The sequence below is a fragment of the Bombyx mori genome, chromosome 19 (genome assembly GCF_030269925.1).
Source record: "Bombyx mori chromosome 19, ASM3026992v2".
Taxonomy (NCBI): domain Eukaryota; kingdom Metazoa; phylum Arthropoda; class Insecta; order Lepidoptera; family Bombycidae; genus Bombyx; species Bombyx mori.
In genome coordinates this window covers 3,407,401-3,426,332 of record NC_085125.1, presented here as the reverse complement: position 1 = coordinate 3,426,332, position 18,932 = coordinate 3,407,401, and the positions used below count along the sequence as shown (strand labels likewise).

Genomic DNA, 18,932 nt, shown 5'->3' with positions numbered 1-18,932 from the left:
GTGTTCACAACTACACAAACCGCTCTTAAAGCAAATCAAAGCTTAGCACTCTTGGTCTTCTAACCTAGCCGAGCCTTAGTTTACGGAACCGGCTCTTTCTCCTCCACATTTTGTGTTCTAACGCTGCTCAAAGACGAGTCCTATTATTTACTGGTGGTTAGGACCTCTTGTGAGTCCGCACGGGTATGTACCACCACCCTGCCTATTTCTGCCGTGAAGTAAGTAATGCGTTTCGGTTTGAAAGGTGGGGCAGCCGTTGTAACTATACTTGAGACCTTAGAACTTATATCTGGCGCAAGGTGGATGGCGCATTTACGTTGTAGATGTCTATGGGCTCCAGTAACCACTTACACCAGGTAGGCTGTGAGCTCGTCCAACAATTTAAGCAATAAAAAAATCTGTTTGCTTTAACGAAACCCATAAATTCTTCTAAATACCAAAGAACTTCAAGATTGCACTGTCTACCCTGTAAACTAAACGCGATTTAAACAGCAACATTGCAACAGTCATAATGCCAACGCAAAGGTCTTGCAAAGGCCAAGTGTTATTGATTTATGAGTGAACAAAAGCTATTGAACTTTAGCATAATAGTGATTTTTAGGATTAGAAAAGAATATCATAAAACAGGGATATCTATATATTAATACGTGAAGCAAAAACTTTGTATCCCTTTTAACGAAAATTGCGCGGACGGAGGAGTATGAAATTTTCCACACTTATAGAGAATATAGAGAAGAAGTGCACAATGCTAATATTTTTTTTAAATAATGCATAAAAGATACATTAAATCCATAAAGAAAACATTACACACACTACGTACCATGTATTTGACGCACACACGCATGCATACTATTTATTGTCAAACTTTTGTTCTTGACGTCTGTTGTCAAATTGAGAATAGATTAAATATTGTTTGTCTTTGTTAATATTTTTTATAGTGTAGTCTTGGCGAAATTTGTGATTATAGAAGTATAAAATACAATCATAATAGTGTACAAACTTACAATTCCAATTAATTATAGTCGAATTTCGACTACTGCGGGACCTCTAGTTTTGGAGAAATATAAATAAAAAAGACGACATAAATTTAAAATAGTGAAAAAATAAGCACAGTACCGCAATTGTCATACGCGGATGAAACTATTTTTGCTTGTGGTGCGGCTATTTGTGTGTCTGCATGGGTAGATCCCGCAATTTCTTCCGCGAAGCAGTCCTTCATACCTTTAACTGGTGGTAGGACGTCTTGTAAATACGCACGGGTAGGTATCACCGCCCGGCCTATTTCTGCCCTAAAGCAGTAATGTGTTTCGGTTTGAAAGGCGGGGCAGTCGTACTGTTAAAAGTCAGACCTTAGAACTCATGTCTCAATGTGGGTGGTGGTATTTACGTTGTAGTTGTCTAAGGGCTTCGGTAACCACTTGCCACCAGGTGGGCCGTAAGCTCGTCCACCTATCTAAGCAATAAAAAAAGAACCTGCTTAGAGGGCGGGACAGTCGTTATACAATACTTACATTTCATGTCTTATAGTCAAAGAGACTTCAACAGCTTTGCGAGTGTACCATCGCGAAGCATTTGCCTTGAATTCATACCTCCTCTGGGGCAGTCTGAGGAAGCATTTTTGACTAGTGGTGTGCAACAAAACTAAACAAACTTCGAAATGGAAAGGCTGTAATCTTTTTTAATTTTTATTTCCTACCTAAGCTGATAGCCTTGAGAGGCTATTTCAGCGTAACTTTAACTAGTAGGTGAGCTCACGGGGCTCAAACCGGAGTGATGCTAACACTGGCCCAGGGCCCTAGCAAGAGCAGTGCTTCGTAGAATCTACCACCGGATCGGAAACGCGACCCACTGAGAAGATCCGCCAAGAAACTCAGTGGGCTAATGTAATCTTAACGCTGCATTGACATGATTTTTTAATAGCCCGCACTATTTGTTTTAGGTGTAAGATAACCGGTGTGACATGCAGCTGCGAGGCGCGAGATATCTTTTGGTGCCAACATGTGGTCGCATTGGCCTTGTACCGGATCAGGAACGCAGACTCCGTTCGGTTACGAGTGCCTATATCAGGTGAGTCCCTGCCTCATCAGCCAGAAATATGAAACAATAACATAATTTTCAAATGACATTCACAAAGGAATTGTGGACATGAGGGGATCGGAGAGTCGAGTTCCGCCTCTGTTATACGAGGATGTCCATAGTTAATTGCATTTAATTTAACATAAATCAAACCGATATATACTTAAAGGACCTCCCCATCCTCTTGGCTGCTCGCCCATCTGTCCTGGTGAAACTGAAAAGCCCTCCGGGACACAAGTACCCCCTCTTAAAAAAATACTATTTAAAGGTTTAAGCACTCGAATAAATGATGATGATATGTAAAACTTTAATCACCACATGAGTCGCACTAGTTCATGATGGAAGGTACAAACCACGTAGATTTACGGGCTTCCTGCTAACTTCCACTGGGCAAAAGACGTTAAAACATACCTTAAACACCTTCCTTGTAGCAGTAAGCTTGTTAGCGGTAGGCAGCGGCTTGGCTCTGCCCTTGGCATTGCTGAAGTCCATGGGCGACGGTAACCACTCACCATCAGGTGGGCCGTATGCTCGTCTGCCTACAAAGGCAATAAAAAAATAAAAAAAAGAAACGACTTCCACTGCACCAAAGTTGGTAGCATCCTTGGTGTGATGTCTACAGGGTATTTTAATAGCAGCATAATCCCCGAGTAGATAGTCGTATATCGACCAGCGGCAAAATAGAAATCTAAATTCCAGAAACACTCCTGCAAATGGACAGACAGCAACTTCAGAAGTTCGTCCAGTATTTAATATCGGAGCACCACACCGAAGTGTTGCCGACGGCGCAGAGGTTAGCCGACGAAGTTCTGCAGGCGAGGTCTGCCATCAACAGGATATGTGGCGCGCCGGACCCGACGGCCGGACCGCCGCCCGACGCGCACCATGCCTGGCATTTGGATGAGCAGCAGGTGAGCTCCAAAGAAATCTCTTCACTGCGCACAATATTAAATTCATGCTACTGGCTACTATCAACTGTAACATCGTGAATGCCTCCACTCACGACGGGACGTGGAAGTCTCCATGGGTAACCGGAGACCAAATAATAATAAGGTTTTTTTGTTGAAATATAATTAAGATTTTATATTCCTGAGTATGATAATTCTAAATTCTAATACCTTATTAACAGTGAGCATGACCCAACACGCTTAATATATCATGTGTGACCAATCGTTATACATAATATTATATAATATAAATGTCTGCTGGTTTTTGGCCACGTATGACGTCACGTGCAATAAAGTGCTCTCAGGCGGAGTTTGGTCAAGTTTTCGTCACAGTTTTTATAAATACTGTAGACAACGACTGTACTTCTCCTTGAACTCGAACATATGACAGTTTCGAGGCAAAAAAAGGCAGGATCTCTCAGGAGACCGTCTAGGCTGACAACAATCCGAACCATCAATAATGCCCTATGAGCTCGTGTTTGATGACCTGCGTCCCGCGTTCTCATCAGATAAAACCAGATGTCATTACCTCTGTAGTTGTTACCCTTTAGCTTTCTTAGAAATTTGTATCGTTACAGGTCTGCGAACAAGTACGCGCGTATTTGTTACAGGGAACTTATTATAATGCAAACAAACAATTGAACTCTTTATTTTCAAAGGTAAGTGCATGATTCCAATTAAATCTTTCAATATATCTTGTAATTCAAAAGAATATTACTGGTGGTAGGACCTTTTCTGAGTCCGCACGAGTAGGTACCACCGCCCTGCCTATTTCTGCCGTGAAGCAGTAATGCGTTTCGGTTTGAAGGGCGGGGCAGCCGTTGTAACTACACGTGAGACCTTAAAACTTATATCTCAAGGTGGGTGGTGCATTTACGTTGTAGATGTCTATGGGCTCCAGTAACCATTTAACACTAGGTGGGCTGTGAGCTCGTCCACCCATCTAAGTAATAAATAAAAATATATAATTCAAAACAGCTAACCCTCAACGTCAACGTGAACTCGACAGGTTCGGGAGATGCTCCGCGCGCAAGACTCGAACGGTCCCAGGATGCTCATGCTCATGACGGAGCAGTTCCTATCTGACCCCCGGCTCCTGCTATGGAGGAATCAGAACACGCCCATGACAGAGAAATGCAGGCAGCTGTGGGAGCAGTTAGGAGCTCTGTGGGTCAGCATAGTCTTAGATCCTGGAAGTAATAAGCACCATCGGCTGCAGTGGAGGCATCTGCTGGAGAAGTGGTCGGCAGTTGAAGTATGTCCCACCGAGGATCCAGACTATAGGTCTTTTCCTTTAGTAAGTAAACCTGAAGTTATTTATAATGTAATCATTTAATGCAATTGAAACTGTAGATTATTTAATTGTTATCTATACTAATATATAAATCTACAGTGGTTTTTACGGATGTTCCGTTATAACTACTGAACCAAGCATATGATTGACTTGAAACTTGGTATCCATGTAGAAAATACATGTACTTAATGGATAGGCTAATATTTGTATGAGTGTTGGACTCCCTACACCAGTTGCGGGGGTGTTAATTATGAGAATCTTTGTCGGGGTGAGAAATAATAATGTTAATTTTAAATGCCCAGCGAAGCGGACGGGTACAGCTAGTTTTAACTAAAAAGTTATTCCGTAGAACAAGCTCACGGCCCACCTGATGTAAAGTGGTCGCTGCTTCCGTCAACGCGTACATAATATTGATAGACAAATAAATGTGCATTGTTTTCCATTAACTGGAAAGCGTGTTGGTGCGATTGCGATTCGAGACGATCCAATACATAATAATCAGATACATAATATAATAGTGTCATAAATATATACTCACAGGAGCGTACAGCCGATACTAGGATAGAGATGAGCATCCAGTTTCATATACTATTAATGTCCAAATTTACTTATACTTTTTTTATTAATTTCACATTTTGGACAGTTGAGTTAAGTAAATAAAAGAATAGTTTCACAAACTTCACGAACGTGTGGTTCAATATTAATTATTATAATCTTAAAAATAATTCCGAGAAACGTGTTTCAGTACGCAAGAGAAAGAGAAAGAAATGAGAGGGATCGTGACAGAGATCACAGAGATAGAGATAGAGAACGACATCGAGATAGAGAAGAGAGGGACAGAGAGAGACTCCGTGAAAGAGAAGAGCGAGACAGGTAAGTCCTAGAAATTAATTTTAAATCTCAGACGCATATTACAACAATAGTACAATAACGAAAACCGTAGGCAGCGTCTTCGCTATGTCCCTGACATTGTCGATGTCCATGGGCGACTTTCATAAAGCAATAATGCGTTAAATCTTTAAACAATCATCATTTTGACTTTTTTTTTTATTGCCTTTATAGGCAGACGAGCATACGGCCCACCTCATGGTGAGTGGTTACCGTCGCCCATGGACTTCAGCAATGCCAAGGGCAGAGCCAAGCCGCTGCCTACCGAAAGTGACTTTCACTATTATGCTTATAGTTGACGAATGAAAATTATTGTTCAATCGAAATAATATATATTATGTACAATAGTTTAAAAAACCCACCCCTAAATAGCAAAAGGAACTAAGCATTAATATCATGTTTTATTTTGTTGATATTAGAGCCAAGAGGATCATTAATAGTTAGCAAAAAAAAATGTACTTAACTATTTTGTTATTGCCTATTTATATATAGATAGTACCAAGTTCCTAATTGCATAACTAAAACATGTCGACAGCTCTGCACTAGCGGCAACCCTATTCAAATAGAATGTTGGAAAGTAAAGAAAAAAATCCTAAATTTCCAGAGAAAGGCATAGAGAGAGACTGAGAAGAGATATACATTCCCATTCCGAGAGTTCCGATGAAGAGTCGAGACCTAATAAGTAAGTATCATTTAATAAATAGACTCGCCCCCCGGTTTCACTCCCGCCCAACTTGTACTTCAGAAGATATTACATGTTCGACCAAGGCGACGGGGCGACGGAAAGCCGCCGTCGTCCGAAATATGTCTTGTCGGATCCCCCGGATTCGTTATCAGTGCTTTTACGACCCTCAAGCACCGGCTATCGAACTAACCCATCGACAGAATCCACTGAGTTTGTCGCCGGATCTTCGCAGTGGGTTGTAATTCCGATCCGGCGGTGGTAGATTCAGCGAAGCACTACTCTTGCTAGGGCTAGTGCTAGCAAATTCTCTCAGGTCGAGCCCGTGAGCTTACCTGTCCTAAGGCTACCAGCGAATAGGTACAGGAAAAAAAACCAAACGAAACACATTGCATTTACGGGGTGCTTGTGTCACGTTCTGGTTGATTGATTTGTCTAATTCCTTAGTGGATGAATAAATCTCTTTTTTTAATGTACAAACCCCTTTTCATAACTTAAAATCGATATTTTTTCATTTATCGCGTAGACTAGTCAGCGAGCTCACGGTGTTAAGTCGTTACTGAAATTTATAGGTGATTTTTATTACACGTACTGTTGTTCATTGTGGAAATTACCTGTGCATATATATTAAATACGTATTTCATTAGAAATATTGGTACCTGCTGTAGAATTTGAACACCGGCACAGTCAGTCGTATTGCTAAATGTCCGGTCATCGTTCTTGTCGAACGTGTCGCGACGAAGGGCTCGACGAGCAAGTTAACCTACAGACACAGCCCACTGAGTTTCTTGCCGGATCTTCTCAGTGGGACACGTTTCCGATCCGGTGGTAGATTCCGCGAAGCACGGCTCTTGCTAGGGTTCGTGTTAGCAACGTCGTCAGGTTTGAGCCCCGTGAGCTCACCTACTAGTTAAGGTTACGCTGAAATAGCCTCTGAAGGCTGTTTATTAGCTTAGGTAGGAAAAAAATTGCTAAACACGAGCACGCAGTCTTATTCTTTAGGCCACGGCGCCCTCATATCCTCGTTAAAGATAATTCGTATGCTATCTCTGAGTGACTTTATTATTGTCACTCGCAACGCACGCGACAACCCTAACGCCCCCCACTAGGGTTGTCGCGTGCGTCGGAGTGTTTTAATTAAGCTTAATGCATACAAAAGTTCGTCTGTAGCCGTAACATTTAATGGATTAATAGTTTTTACTTGTCGTTTTCAGCTACGAACGTGAATACAGAAGAGCTAGCAAGAGATTAAGACTACACAACCAGAGAACAGCGACCCACCTGGCGCCAAGAACTGTGTTCCACAAGTGAGTACCGTACTTTAGTTACTTCAGTGTATTAGTGAGAGTTTTTTAACGTTCTCGGTAGCGTAAAAGTTAACTCTAATTTGTATGGAATTGGAAAGTTTGCCTACGTTTGCCGCTAGGGGCGCTGTTCCAACTGCATACAAATTTGAGTTAACTTTTACGCTATCGAGAACGTTAAAAAACTCGCACTAAGCACACATAGCGTTTTCCTTGATAGAGATATAAAGACTTGCATCCAAGATTCGGACTGTTGAAATATAAGTCTAATTTACATTCTATATGCTAAGAACCGTTTGACTACCGTCAAAACTAATGGATGTTCATTACATCTTAGCGGTTTTAGATAAACTCTTACAATCAAACAATCCATTTCAAAAGTAACATTCACTCTTAAAATATCAGTAAATATTCAAACAACAAAATAACGTAGGTCACCGAGATGAGCGCGATCAAGTTCATTTTTAATTTGTGTTACATTGCGCGTCATACAAAAACACTATTCGTGCTAGTGTCGGCGTGTAATTGTCGATATACGACCGTAATTCCTAGCGGTCAAAGTTTAGATACATATATCACATTTTTTTCTTTAGTTTTATTATTGTTGTTTTTTCGTATGTAGGTACTATTATAATTTGCTAATATTTCTTCATTGATCACAGTATAGCTAGTAAACAAAATGTAATGACGAACGAGGAATAGTTATTTGTACAACAAGAGAGCAAAGTTCTTTTTTGTTTTGAGTCCCGAGCAGGCGAAGGATGCTATGATTGGTTCACAAGCGTAGCGAGTGATTCAAAATTAGAATCCTGAGGGTAGTGAGGAACTCAACTCAACTCACACATAACTTTTCACCTCAGCAGAGAGAACACATATTACTTAGGAGACATAAAAATGAACAGGAATATATTGAAAAAAATTATAAAAAAAAAAAACCTAATTTGTTTATTACAAACATCTTTAAATTTTGGGGTATTACGCGTGTCCGAACGTGTTTTCTTTGAGGTCGAATTCCAAAATCGAATTTCGAAGGGGTTTGTTTTTTCACTCGCTTTTTTATACGCATGTGAAAGAGACAGACATAGCACAGTAAAATTCGAATGTTTCAAATTTATGGCTGAACAATGTCAATTCGCGGCACTGAAGATTGAAAAATTAAAAAGTTACTTTGACCCACGCTCGAATCAAAATCGCGTTTTGTTCACTGTTGTCTCGCAGCAAAAGCGGCATGTTTGGGCTGCTTAGGTGAAAATGGTATTTGTCTTTGCCTATTTATATAGTTTTACGACTATCACTTACCTTTTCCGTCACACGATGTATAACAGTCTCGTCTCCATCAACCAGGGCGTTGGACGCGGTCGACATATCCTGGGAGAACGATCACCTGAAGAACATCCTCGGCGGTGACGAATACTCGGACCCGGACAAGCCGGAAAAGCCGAGCGGCTCCAGTTCCACCACGCTGCAACCTTACCCCAAGTTCAATGAACTCGGGCAGCCTTTGTGGCACGGTACGTGGCTTCTACCCGCATTTCCTGAAATTTAAACTTCCTTAGCGCCGTTGCTATTTGAAACTGGAACAGCGACACTAAACAGAGACGAAGCGGTTACAGACAAACACATGGTTTTTTTGCATATATTTATAGCTCTAGATGGGTAGACGATCAACTTGATGCCAATTGATTTTATTACTGGTGGTAGGACCTCTTGTGAGTCCGCACGGATAGGTACCACCACCCCGCCTATTTCTGCCTTGAAACAGTAATGCGCTTCGGTTTGAAGGGTGGCAGTCGTTATAACTATACTGAGACCTTAGAACTTATATCTCAAGGTGGGTGGCGGCATTTACGTTGTAGATGTCTATGGGCTCCGGTAACCACTTAACACCAATTAAAAAAACGGCGTGTGAGTAAGTTCAAGAAATGTGTTTCATACAAGCGACAGTCAAAGAATGAGCGGGTTCCGCTAGTCTTATGCTATTCTCATCTTCACAGAGCATTTGCCGGTCGTAGGGGCGAGGATAGAAGCTCTGAGGGCGCATGGCCGAGCCCCGGCCGCTCTGAGGCTGGCCGTCAGCGCCGCCCGCGCTATGAGACACCGACAGGTACCAATCACTACTCATAACCATTATACAAGTTCATCAAATGAGGCTTGTGGAGAGTACTTAACGGTAGGCAGCGGCTTGCAGCCCACTGAGTTTCTCGCCGGATCTTCTCTGTGGGTCGCGTTTCCGATCCGGTGGTAGATTCTGGAAAGTACAACTCTTGCTAGGGTTCGTGTTAGGAACGACGTCAGATTTGAGCCCCGTGAGCTCACCTACTAGCCCGGTGACCCGGTGGTCTCTCTAGACCACCAGCTTAGGTAGGAAAATAAAAAGCGGCTTAGCCCTGCCTCTGGTATTGTCAATTTTTACCGGTGATAGGACTTGCGAATCGGCATGGATAGGTACCACCGCCCTGCCTATTCTGCCGTGGAGCAGTTATGCGTTTCGGTTTGAAGGGTGGGGCAGCCGTTGTACTGTAAAAACTGAGATCTAAAAACCAAGACTACCCGCTTTAGTAATAAAAAAAAGTCTATGGGCGACGGTAACCACTCACCATCACAAGCGAGTCTTATGGTCGTTTATCTCCAAGGGCACTTAAAACCCATATTATGCTATGTACATCAGGAAGTAGCCCAGCAGCGATGGCAGAGCGTGGGTGCCGGGGAGGCCTCGTCGAGCGGGGACAGCAAGGCTTGTTCCGGCCCGGAGACGTGCTCGGGGAACTGCGGGGAGCGCGTCAAGCTGTCGCTGGTGTGCGCGCACATGGACAGCGGCGCCTGCCAGTCCGGCGGGGCCACCTGCGCCCTGTCGCACACGCAGCGCTGCATCGGCAGAGGTCAGTGAGGCCCCGGACACAGCAACGGACTACACGGAAACAAACACTTTATAGTTTCGGTAGGCAGCGGCTTAGCTCTGCCCCTGGTATTGCTGAGGTCCATGGGCGACGGTAATCACTCACCATCAGGTGGGCCGTATGCTTATCTGCCTACAAGGGCAATTAAAAAAAAAGTATATAGTATAAAAACAGCCCAGACAATTTCAACTTATCTCTCAACACGTCATTGCAACCCAAAATTAAAACCTGTTGCTCTCTGGTATCAGCCTACCACCACCCCGACTGTTCCCGTGGGTGTCGTAAAAGATGAAAGAAAGATTCATAGAAAAATAGGCGACAATGTTCTCGAGTGGGGTATTAGTATCCGCCTACTTCTGCTACGTTTCAATTTGAAGGACGAGGGATGTAATAAAATCGATATCGACTTAATATCACGAATAACGATTGTACAGAAGGCGGTCATCAGCTCTGTGGATCTACAGCAATTAAACAATTGTCAATAGTCCCGTTCTCATAGGTCGTTTGGAACCTCAGGGTTTACGGAGGGACTTTGTTCTCTTGTATTATCTGTTCTTTTTTATTGGTTAGGTTGGTGGACGAGCTCACAGCCCACCTGGTGTTAAGTGGTTACCGGAGCCCATAGACATTTTCACCGTAAATGCCGCCACTCACCTTGAGATATGAGTTCTAAGGTCTCAGTATAGTTACAACGGCTGCCCCCCCTTTCAAACCGAAATGCATTACTGCTTCACGGCAGAAATAGGCGGGGTGGTGGTACCACCAGTATAGTCCTTTGAGAAATTGTTTGTGATTATTCTGTTACCAGAGCCACTGCGCGAACTATTCGCTTTGCAATGAAATGTCTCCTTCATAGTGTTTTCTGAGTGCTATATCGTTCTTCAAATTTGTAGATGTCTATGGGCTCCAGTAACCACTTAACAGGTGGGCTGTGAGCTCGTTCAATCATCTAAACAATAAAATAAAAAAAGGCAGCAGATTAACTGAGCCCCTGGTATTACTGACGCCCATGACCGTTAGAGCCCCTCATCGTGGCCACTGATAATTACTTATCCGACCGCGACGGGGCCACGCAAAGTCGCCGTTGCCCGAAGCATGTTTAGTTAGATCCCTGGATCCACTCTTGGTGCTTTTAGTTCTTTCAAGTACCGGCCACCTTCCTACGAGTGTACTAACCCATAGACACAGCCCACTGAGTTTCTCGCCGGATCTTCTCAGTGGGTCGCGATTCCGATCCGGTGGTAGATTCCGCGAAGCACTGCTCTTGCTAGGGCTAGTGTTAGCAAATTCTCTCAGGTTCCACCTACCACTTCGGGCGTAGCTGAAATAGCCTCTTAGCCTATTAGCGAATAGATAGAAAAAAAAGACCTTTTGTAGTCTCTCAATGTCAGATTGGCCGTATGCTAGTCTGCATATAAAGGTAGTAATTGCGTTTTAGACAGCCGATGCTGGACTGGCTGGACGCTGGAGGCGATCTGGTGCGTGTACGAGTGCCTGGCGGACGCGTGCCTAGCGCCAGACGACCAGCGCGCCTCCCCGCGCCTGCACACCGCCTACCTGGACGAGGAGCCCAACACCGGCTTGCCGCCGAGGTAAAGAAAGAAAGAATGAAAGAAATCATTTATTCGCTAAGCATAGTGAAAATGTATTACAGAAGTTATAAGCAGCGTGTATGCTTTGTCATCATTTGATATGCGAATTTTAGTGCAGTGCAAAATATTATATTATATAATTTTCAATTCAATTTCGCCCCTATGTGTGGCGTTAGCCATCGCTATACACAAGATATTTGACAGATGCCTGAATCTCGCTTACGACATTTTCAAGATTAGCTTACATATATACAAGTTCCGAACAACAACATTTGCCCATAGACACAAGCCCACTGAGTTTCTCGCCGGATCTTCTCAATGGATCGCGTTTCCGATCCGGGGTAGATTCTGCGAAGCACTGCTCTTCCTAGGGTCAGTGTTAGCTAGACTTGCGCAAAACATCACTTCCCAATGTAATGTGATATGACATCACTTTTACAGACAGGTGATATTACTCGAAAACATTACACATCACTCTTAACATTACTCGGTGCGTTCAATAGATACTGTGACGACGAATACATTGTATCTATACACCCGAATCATTACCTAAGTGATGTGTTGATAATGTATCGGTAATGATTCGGGTGTGTCATTACAGTAGTGTATTACAATACAAAGTATGAACTTTGTATTGTAATACACTGTTATATTACTTGACAGAGATTGACTTACTTAATAATATAATAATTTTATTTTTTACTTAATATAATTTATTGTGGGATGAACGGATTTCATATGGCGACTTAGACTGCAAATTGAGCTCGACAATAATGTTTAATATACGAGAGCAGTAGATGCATTGTTTCGGCGCGATATCCTTAAAGTGCATCCAAGGAGGACTGTACTTTCATTTAGACGCCGTTCTTTCTTTCACTTATTAAACACGCATTAAAACAAATAATAAAACTATCTTCAAACAAGTGCTTAAGTAATTCAAATCAAACACAAAAATTAATATGAAATATTACTAAACAATTACGAGCGACTAGCGATTTTACAAAAGTTGCGAATAAAAAATTAAGTAAGTACTTGCGGGAAACTACCGGCTAGCCGCATGAAAAATATAAACATAAATATTATATTAAAATTCAGACGTACCATAGGTATAAAAATGTACCTAGCGGCCAGGACATACGGTTCCAAATCACTAGGAATAATTCCGTGTCGCTTGCTCATTTATTTTGCGTCGATCGGTCTGTCTCGCTCGCTCGGTTCCGTTCGTGTATTAAGCAACATTACACGACAAAGAAAGAAACATGTTGGGTGATGGTGTGATGTTTGTTTCCTTCGCGTAATGTGTGATGTTGCATTACATCGTAGAGTAATATTACCCGAGTAATATCACTCGCATTACTTACACATGTCTAGTGTTAGCATCACTCCGGTTTGAGCCCCGTGAGCTCACCTACAGTTAGGGCGAAGCTGATATAGCCTCTCAAGGCGACCAGCATAGCTAGGAAATATTGTTTTAACCAAACAGCTTTTCCCCCTTTGATATCTACCCAATTTAAAAACGTGTTTGCGAAATAATCGACAACTGTCCGTCTGTGTGGCCATTGTCAATATAGTTGTTTTGTATCGACAGGTACCAGCACGTACCGGTTGCCGGTAGTAAGAACCCCGAGGAGACGTATCTGGCGCTGGCGTTAGAGGCCGCGCTGCTGGGCCTCGGCATGCAGAGGATGCTGCCAAGCGGCCTCTACGCTCAAGAAAGGTATTGTAAACAGGTGAGAATTATACTATTATAATTTGCGCAATTACTGGTGGTAGGACCTCTTGTCAGTCCGCACGGTTAAGTACCACCGTCCTGCCGTGAAGCAGTAATGCGTTTCGGCTTGAAGGGCGGGGCAGCCGTTGTAACTATACTCAGACCTTAGAACCGATATCTCAAGGTGTGTGGCGCATTTACGTTGTAGATGTCTATGCGCTCCAGTAACCACTTAACACTAGGTGGCCTGTGAGCGATACACCTACCTATGCAAAAAAAAAATGCATAGCTGAGTTAAGTCAATCGCTCATCGCAGATCGCGCCTACTCACAAGAGGCCCTATCACCAGTATTTATATAATTAACTAGCTATATCCGTCCGCTTCGCTGGGCATTTAAAATTAACATTATTATTTCTCACCCCCACAAAGATTCTCATCATTAACGCCCCCGCAACCGGTGTAGGGAGTCCAACACTCTTAAAAAGCCTATCCATTAAGTACATGTATTTTCTAAATGGACACCAAGTTTCAAGTCAATCGGATGCATGGTTCAGTAGTTATAACGGAACATCCGTAAAAACCACTGTAGATTTATATATTAATTAGTATAGACTAGTGAGTGGTCCCTCTGTAGTCGAAATTCGATTATAATTAATTGAAATCATAAGTTTGAACATTATTATGGTTCTATTGTCAAAGACTGTTTATTATACTTCTTATACCGTACTCACAGATTTCGCCAAGACTACTCACTATAGACAAATGATGTTAAAGACAAACAATATTAATTTATTCTCAATTTGACCACATAGTTTCAACAATGACAAAAGTTTGACAACAAACACTGAGTATGTGTGTGTATATATGTTGAGACAAATACATGGTAGTGTGTGTAATGTTTTCTTTATTGATTTAATGTATCTTTTATACATTATTTAAAAAAAATATTAGCATTGTGCACTTCTTCTCTATATTCTCTATAAGTGTGGAAAATTTCATACTCCTCCGTCCGCGCAATTTTCGTAAAAAGGGATACATCGTTTTTGCTTCACGTATTAATTTATAGATATAGATACGTTACAATATGTAAAGCCTCGTGCGTGATGTTCCAGGAGGAGCGTCTGATTTCCCAACTGCAGCGCGTGGAGGGTGAGGCTGCGGCGGGGGTGTGCGGGCGGGCGGCGGGGGCGCTGCTGGCGGGGGGCCCGGCCTCGTGTCTGGGCGCCACCGTGCACCCCCGCTCGGCTCCAGCGCACACCTTCGCGCGGTATCTCTTCCTCACTCTTCTACCAGCTGATCCTGATCTTGCATATAGGGTCGGCTTAAGGGCTATGAGGTGGGTTCAAAATGTATATATCGACGCTTGAAAGGCAAACGTGACTAAGCGACAATAACTACTTTGTACATAAATGATAGGCAACAGCCATATTCGATGCGCAAAAAATATATTTTTCTAGGTCTATTAAAATCATTTCAATCCTACAGCTAGATTCGTTAAAATATAATTTCTTTTCAGGTATTTCAACTTTAAATTAGTCTATTGTAAAGTTCACGCATTGTCACTTAGTCACATTTGCCTTTCAGGCGTCGATGTGCACTTGGCTTCGTTAGATTTAAAACTGATGGGAAAACTAAAATTATCTAAAATTACCTATGATTAAAAAAAATCTTAGTCCGTATTCAACATATTACCAATACATATCCAATTGCAATCAAAGTTTGTCAATGTTGTTACATGGATTTGGTACAAGTTTGCAGATAAAGTACCATAGGGTGAGTCACAGCAAACAGTGGTCGGGTTTCCTTAGTCACTACATAGTATAAAACAAAGTTGCTTTCTGTTCCTATATCTGTCTGTCCCTATGTATGCTTAAATCTTTAAAACTACGCAACGGATTTTGATGCGGTTTTTATTAATAGATAGAGTGATTGAAGAGGAAGGTTTATATGTATGATAACATCCATTAGATAGTTGATAAATCAATAATAAATTACAGTTTCTGAAGCGAAGCGAGGACGGGTCGCTAGTATATTATAAAGGAAAAACGTAGATAAATGTATGTATCCTCATTAGGTTACCAATGGTCGAAGAGGCGTACGCGCTAGACGCAGGGGGCGCGGGGGGCAGCGCCGCCAGCGTGGGGGGCGGGGGGGCGTGGCACACGCTGCAGCACGCGGAGCAACAGCAGGCGGCGCTGGCGAGCGCGCTGCTGGGGGCGGCCCGGGGCTCCCCCGCCCGACTGCGGGCGGCCCTGGCGGCGGCACAGCGGCACGTGAGGTCGGCGGCGCAACTGTTCCGGCTGGCCCAAGACGCGTTGAGGCACGCTGCTCCGCCCGACGCCCCACACCACCACCGAGACTTGTTGGCGGCTGCCTTCGAACTTGGACTTCAGGTACGAACATGGATAAAAGTGCCTTTAGTATTAAATCCGATTGTACATACTCGTTTATCTTCTTTTTTTTGTTGCGGCCCACCTGTTTATTAAGCGGTTACCGGAGCCCATAGACATCTACAACGTAAATACCGCCACCTACTTTGAGATGTAAATTCTAAGGTCTCAGTATAGTTACAACGGCTGCCCCACCTTTCAAAACGAAACGCATTACTGCTTTACGCCAGAAATAGGCAGGGCGGTGGTACCACCAATAAAGTTATCTTAAGTTCAACTGATAATCATTTGACGAGTGTGTACAACCGGCATTAAATTACCGTTGACATGTATGATATATGACAATCCCACTGCGTTGTCGGTACAGGTGTTGAGGATGACCTTGGCATCAGTGAACTGGAGGAGGAGGGAGATGGTGCGCTGGCTGGTCACGTGCGCCACGGAGCTCGGCCTGGACGCCCTGCTCTCCATCATGCAGAACTGGTAATGATGAGACACGATCTCGCAAACATGTAACCTTATTTAAAGGTAGGCAGCGACTTTGCTCTGCCCCTGGCATTGCTGACGTCCATGAGCGACGGTAACCACTCACCATCAGGTGGGCCGTACGCTAGTCTGCCTATACGGCAATAAAAAATAAATAAATAAAAACTTGCTGCTAAAGTGTCTGAAACAATTAGTTCTTTTTTATTCGTAACGCAATAGAGACGGTGTTAAATGATTTCAATAATTCAATACTTTTTTTGCCTAAAGCACATAATTTTCAAGATAAAAAAACAATAAAAGAGGTGATGAAATGCTATTTGGTTCAAGCGATATTTCGGTTAATACGGGACATTTATCTTTGTAATTAAAGGTGCATTTTATTTGGTATTAGCATCAAAAGTTCGATGCTTTTAATTGAACTTCAATTGAGTTTACTCCAATCAAATAGCTGAAGAAGTTTTTATGTTACCATATCTATTCCAAATGTCCTTAATTTAAATTTCAGCTTGATTATATTGATTTAATCCTCTATTCAATTATATAATAATAATCTATTTAGAACAATGAATCTATAACTAATCTAAAAAAATATATGATATTATTTAAGGTTTTTAGTTTCGTAGGAATGAAAATGAGATTGGTAAGAGAATGTTAACTATGAATGTGGAAGGATATAGAGGAAGAGGTAGACCTAAGAAGAAATGGATGGATTGTGTGAAAGACGATATGTGTAAGAGGGGAGTGAGCGAAGAAATGGTATATGATAGAGGAGTATGGAAGGAGAAAACATATTGCGTCGACCCCAGGTGACTGAGAGTAGGGCAGGAGAATGATGATGATTATATATTATATTTTCCAAATTATAAACTTCAAGTGGTTCTCTTGTAAAATTGCAGAAATGTCGCTTTAACCAAATAATCTTTTCACTCCTCGATACAAAATGTCTTTTTTTTATTTTATTAATATTATCGTGTCGTTTTTGTTTAACAGGTACGAACTGTTCACGCCCACCGAGGCAACGGGTCCGGTGGCCGCGGCGGCCATGTCCCACGCCACCGCCCTCCGACTGGGGCTCACGTTCGAGCAGCAGGAGAAGTTGAGTGCGTGCGCGCGGACGCTAGCTCTGCAGTGCGCCGCCAAGGACCCGCCGGGGTGCGCCCTGAGCGCCCTCTCGGTGTGCGAGGGGTCCGCGGGGGCCTTCGAGGCTGCGTGTGCGGCCGTGGGGGGCGCGGCGGCTCGAGGAGCGCTGGCCTCCAGCCAACTGTTCGCTGTGGCCCGGTACATGGAGCAAAGGGGACAGCCGGCTAGAGCGATGCGACTCGCGACGCTAGCGATGAGGAACCTCCACTTACATTACAACCAGGTAACTATAGTTATGAAGCCGTAGCTTTGAGTTTTTTTTTTTATGGAGCCCATAGACTCATATGTCGGCGTTACGCCAAGGTTTTACAAATAGCCACGTCTTAGTTCTTACACAATTACCCATTTTGTGATGGTTTTAGCAACTACAACTTCTTTTATAAAAATAAATGTAATTACTGCGAAACCATTCACAAAATATGGTAGAATAAACTAAACTATACATTATTATGTTCATTATTGGCAATAGTGGCGTTTGCGCCCATATGTGCAACGTAAATGCGGCCACCCGCCTTGAGATATAAGTTCTAAGCTTTCAGTATAGTTACAACGGCTGCCCCACCCTTCGAACCGAAACGCATTACTGCTTCACGGCTGAAATAGACAGGGTGGTGGTACCTACCCGTGCGGACTCACAATAGGTCTTACCACCAGTATCGTTTTAAATTGTACCACTTCAAAGACCGTGAGCTCGCTTAAATAAGCGATAATTAGAGTTAAGGATCGACGTTACCCAACGTCACCCAAAGTGACCGCATGCCCTCACCACCAGGACAGCCACCCGGCCATAGCGGACATCCACTGGGCGGTGGCGCTGGCGCACTCGCTGGGTCGCGCCGAGCTGCAGGCCATGCTACCACTGCTGGTCAAGAACGTGCAGTGCGCGCCCGTGCTGGTGAGTCCAAAACACATAATAATATACCATCAACCTTTCATCTAAATCCATACTTTATTAAAATATCCCTAGATGATGACGGTTTTTTTTATATATATTGTGTTTTTTAGAAATTATATTTAAATACGAATAACATAATGATAAAATGATGAAATATTCCAAGATCGTTTAGGCATTTTTAAGCGAATACGTAAGTTAAAAAGACACAAATAATATAAATAAATAATTTATTTTCTTGGTCTAACAATTTTTTCGTGCCATGTACACTTGTTCATTAAGAAATGTTAAATAATAATATTCATTAATTAAAAGAGTCCGCATCTGTTGCGTTGTGGTAAACGAACGTGGACTGTATTTATTGCCTTTGAGATATTTATTAGTCTCTATGTGACAAATTAAAGACTAAATCTTTATAATAATACGTGAAGCCCTTGTGCCCCTTGTACCTTGTACCCCTTTTTACGAAAATTGCGCGGACCGAGGAGTATGAATTTTCCCTTATAGAGAAGGAGTGCAGAATGTTAATTTTTTTTTTATTATTTGCTAAAATTACATTAAATTAATCAATAAAAACTTGACACGCACTACCATGTATTTAACAAACACACGCATATATACGTGTTTGTTGT

At 42.6% G+C, this 18,932-nt stretch overlaps 1 protein-coding gene across 1 annotated transcript in view; it reads left to right on the top strand.

Moving 5' to 3' along the window:
• The window catches only part of LOC105842591 (zinc finger SWIM domain-containing protein 4), a 100,827-nt gene that overhangs the window by 74,732 nt on the left and 7,163 nt on the right, over positions 1-18,932 (top strand). Inside the window, exons 3-19 of the mRNA XM_038017517.2 lie at positions 1,940-2,067; positions 2,776-2,987; positions 3,602-3,682; positions 4,033-4,320; positions 5,063-5,190; positions 5,810-5,887; positions 7,102-7,194; positions 8,536-8,702; positions 9,186-9,295; positions 9,860-10,070; positions 11,527-11,680; positions 13,269-13,410; positions 14,505-14,728; positions 15,467-15,785; positions 16,150-16,265; positions 17,259-17,631; positions 18,181-18,303. Coding sequence (XP_037873445.1) covers positions 1,940-2,067; positions 2,776-2,987; positions 3,602-3,682; positions 4,033-4,320; positions 5,063-5,190; positions 5,810-5,887; positions 7,102-7,194; positions 8,536-8,702; positions 9,186-9,295; positions 9,860-10,070; positions 11,527-11,680; positions 13,269-13,410; positions 14,505-14,728; positions 15,467-15,785; positions 16,150-16,265; positions 17,259-17,631; positions 18,181-18,303 — 2,947 coding nt within the window. The remainder of the gene's footprint in view (positions 1-1,939; positions 2,068-2,775; positions 2,988-3,601; positions 3,683-4,032; positions 4,321-5,062; positions 5,191-5,809; positions 5,888-7,101; positions 7,195-8,535; positions 8,703-9,185; positions 9,296-9,859; positions 10,071-11,526; positions 11,681-13,268; positions 13,411-14,504; positions 14,729-15,466; positions 15,786-16,149; positions 16,266-17,258; positions 17,632-18,180; positions 18,304-18,932) is intronic.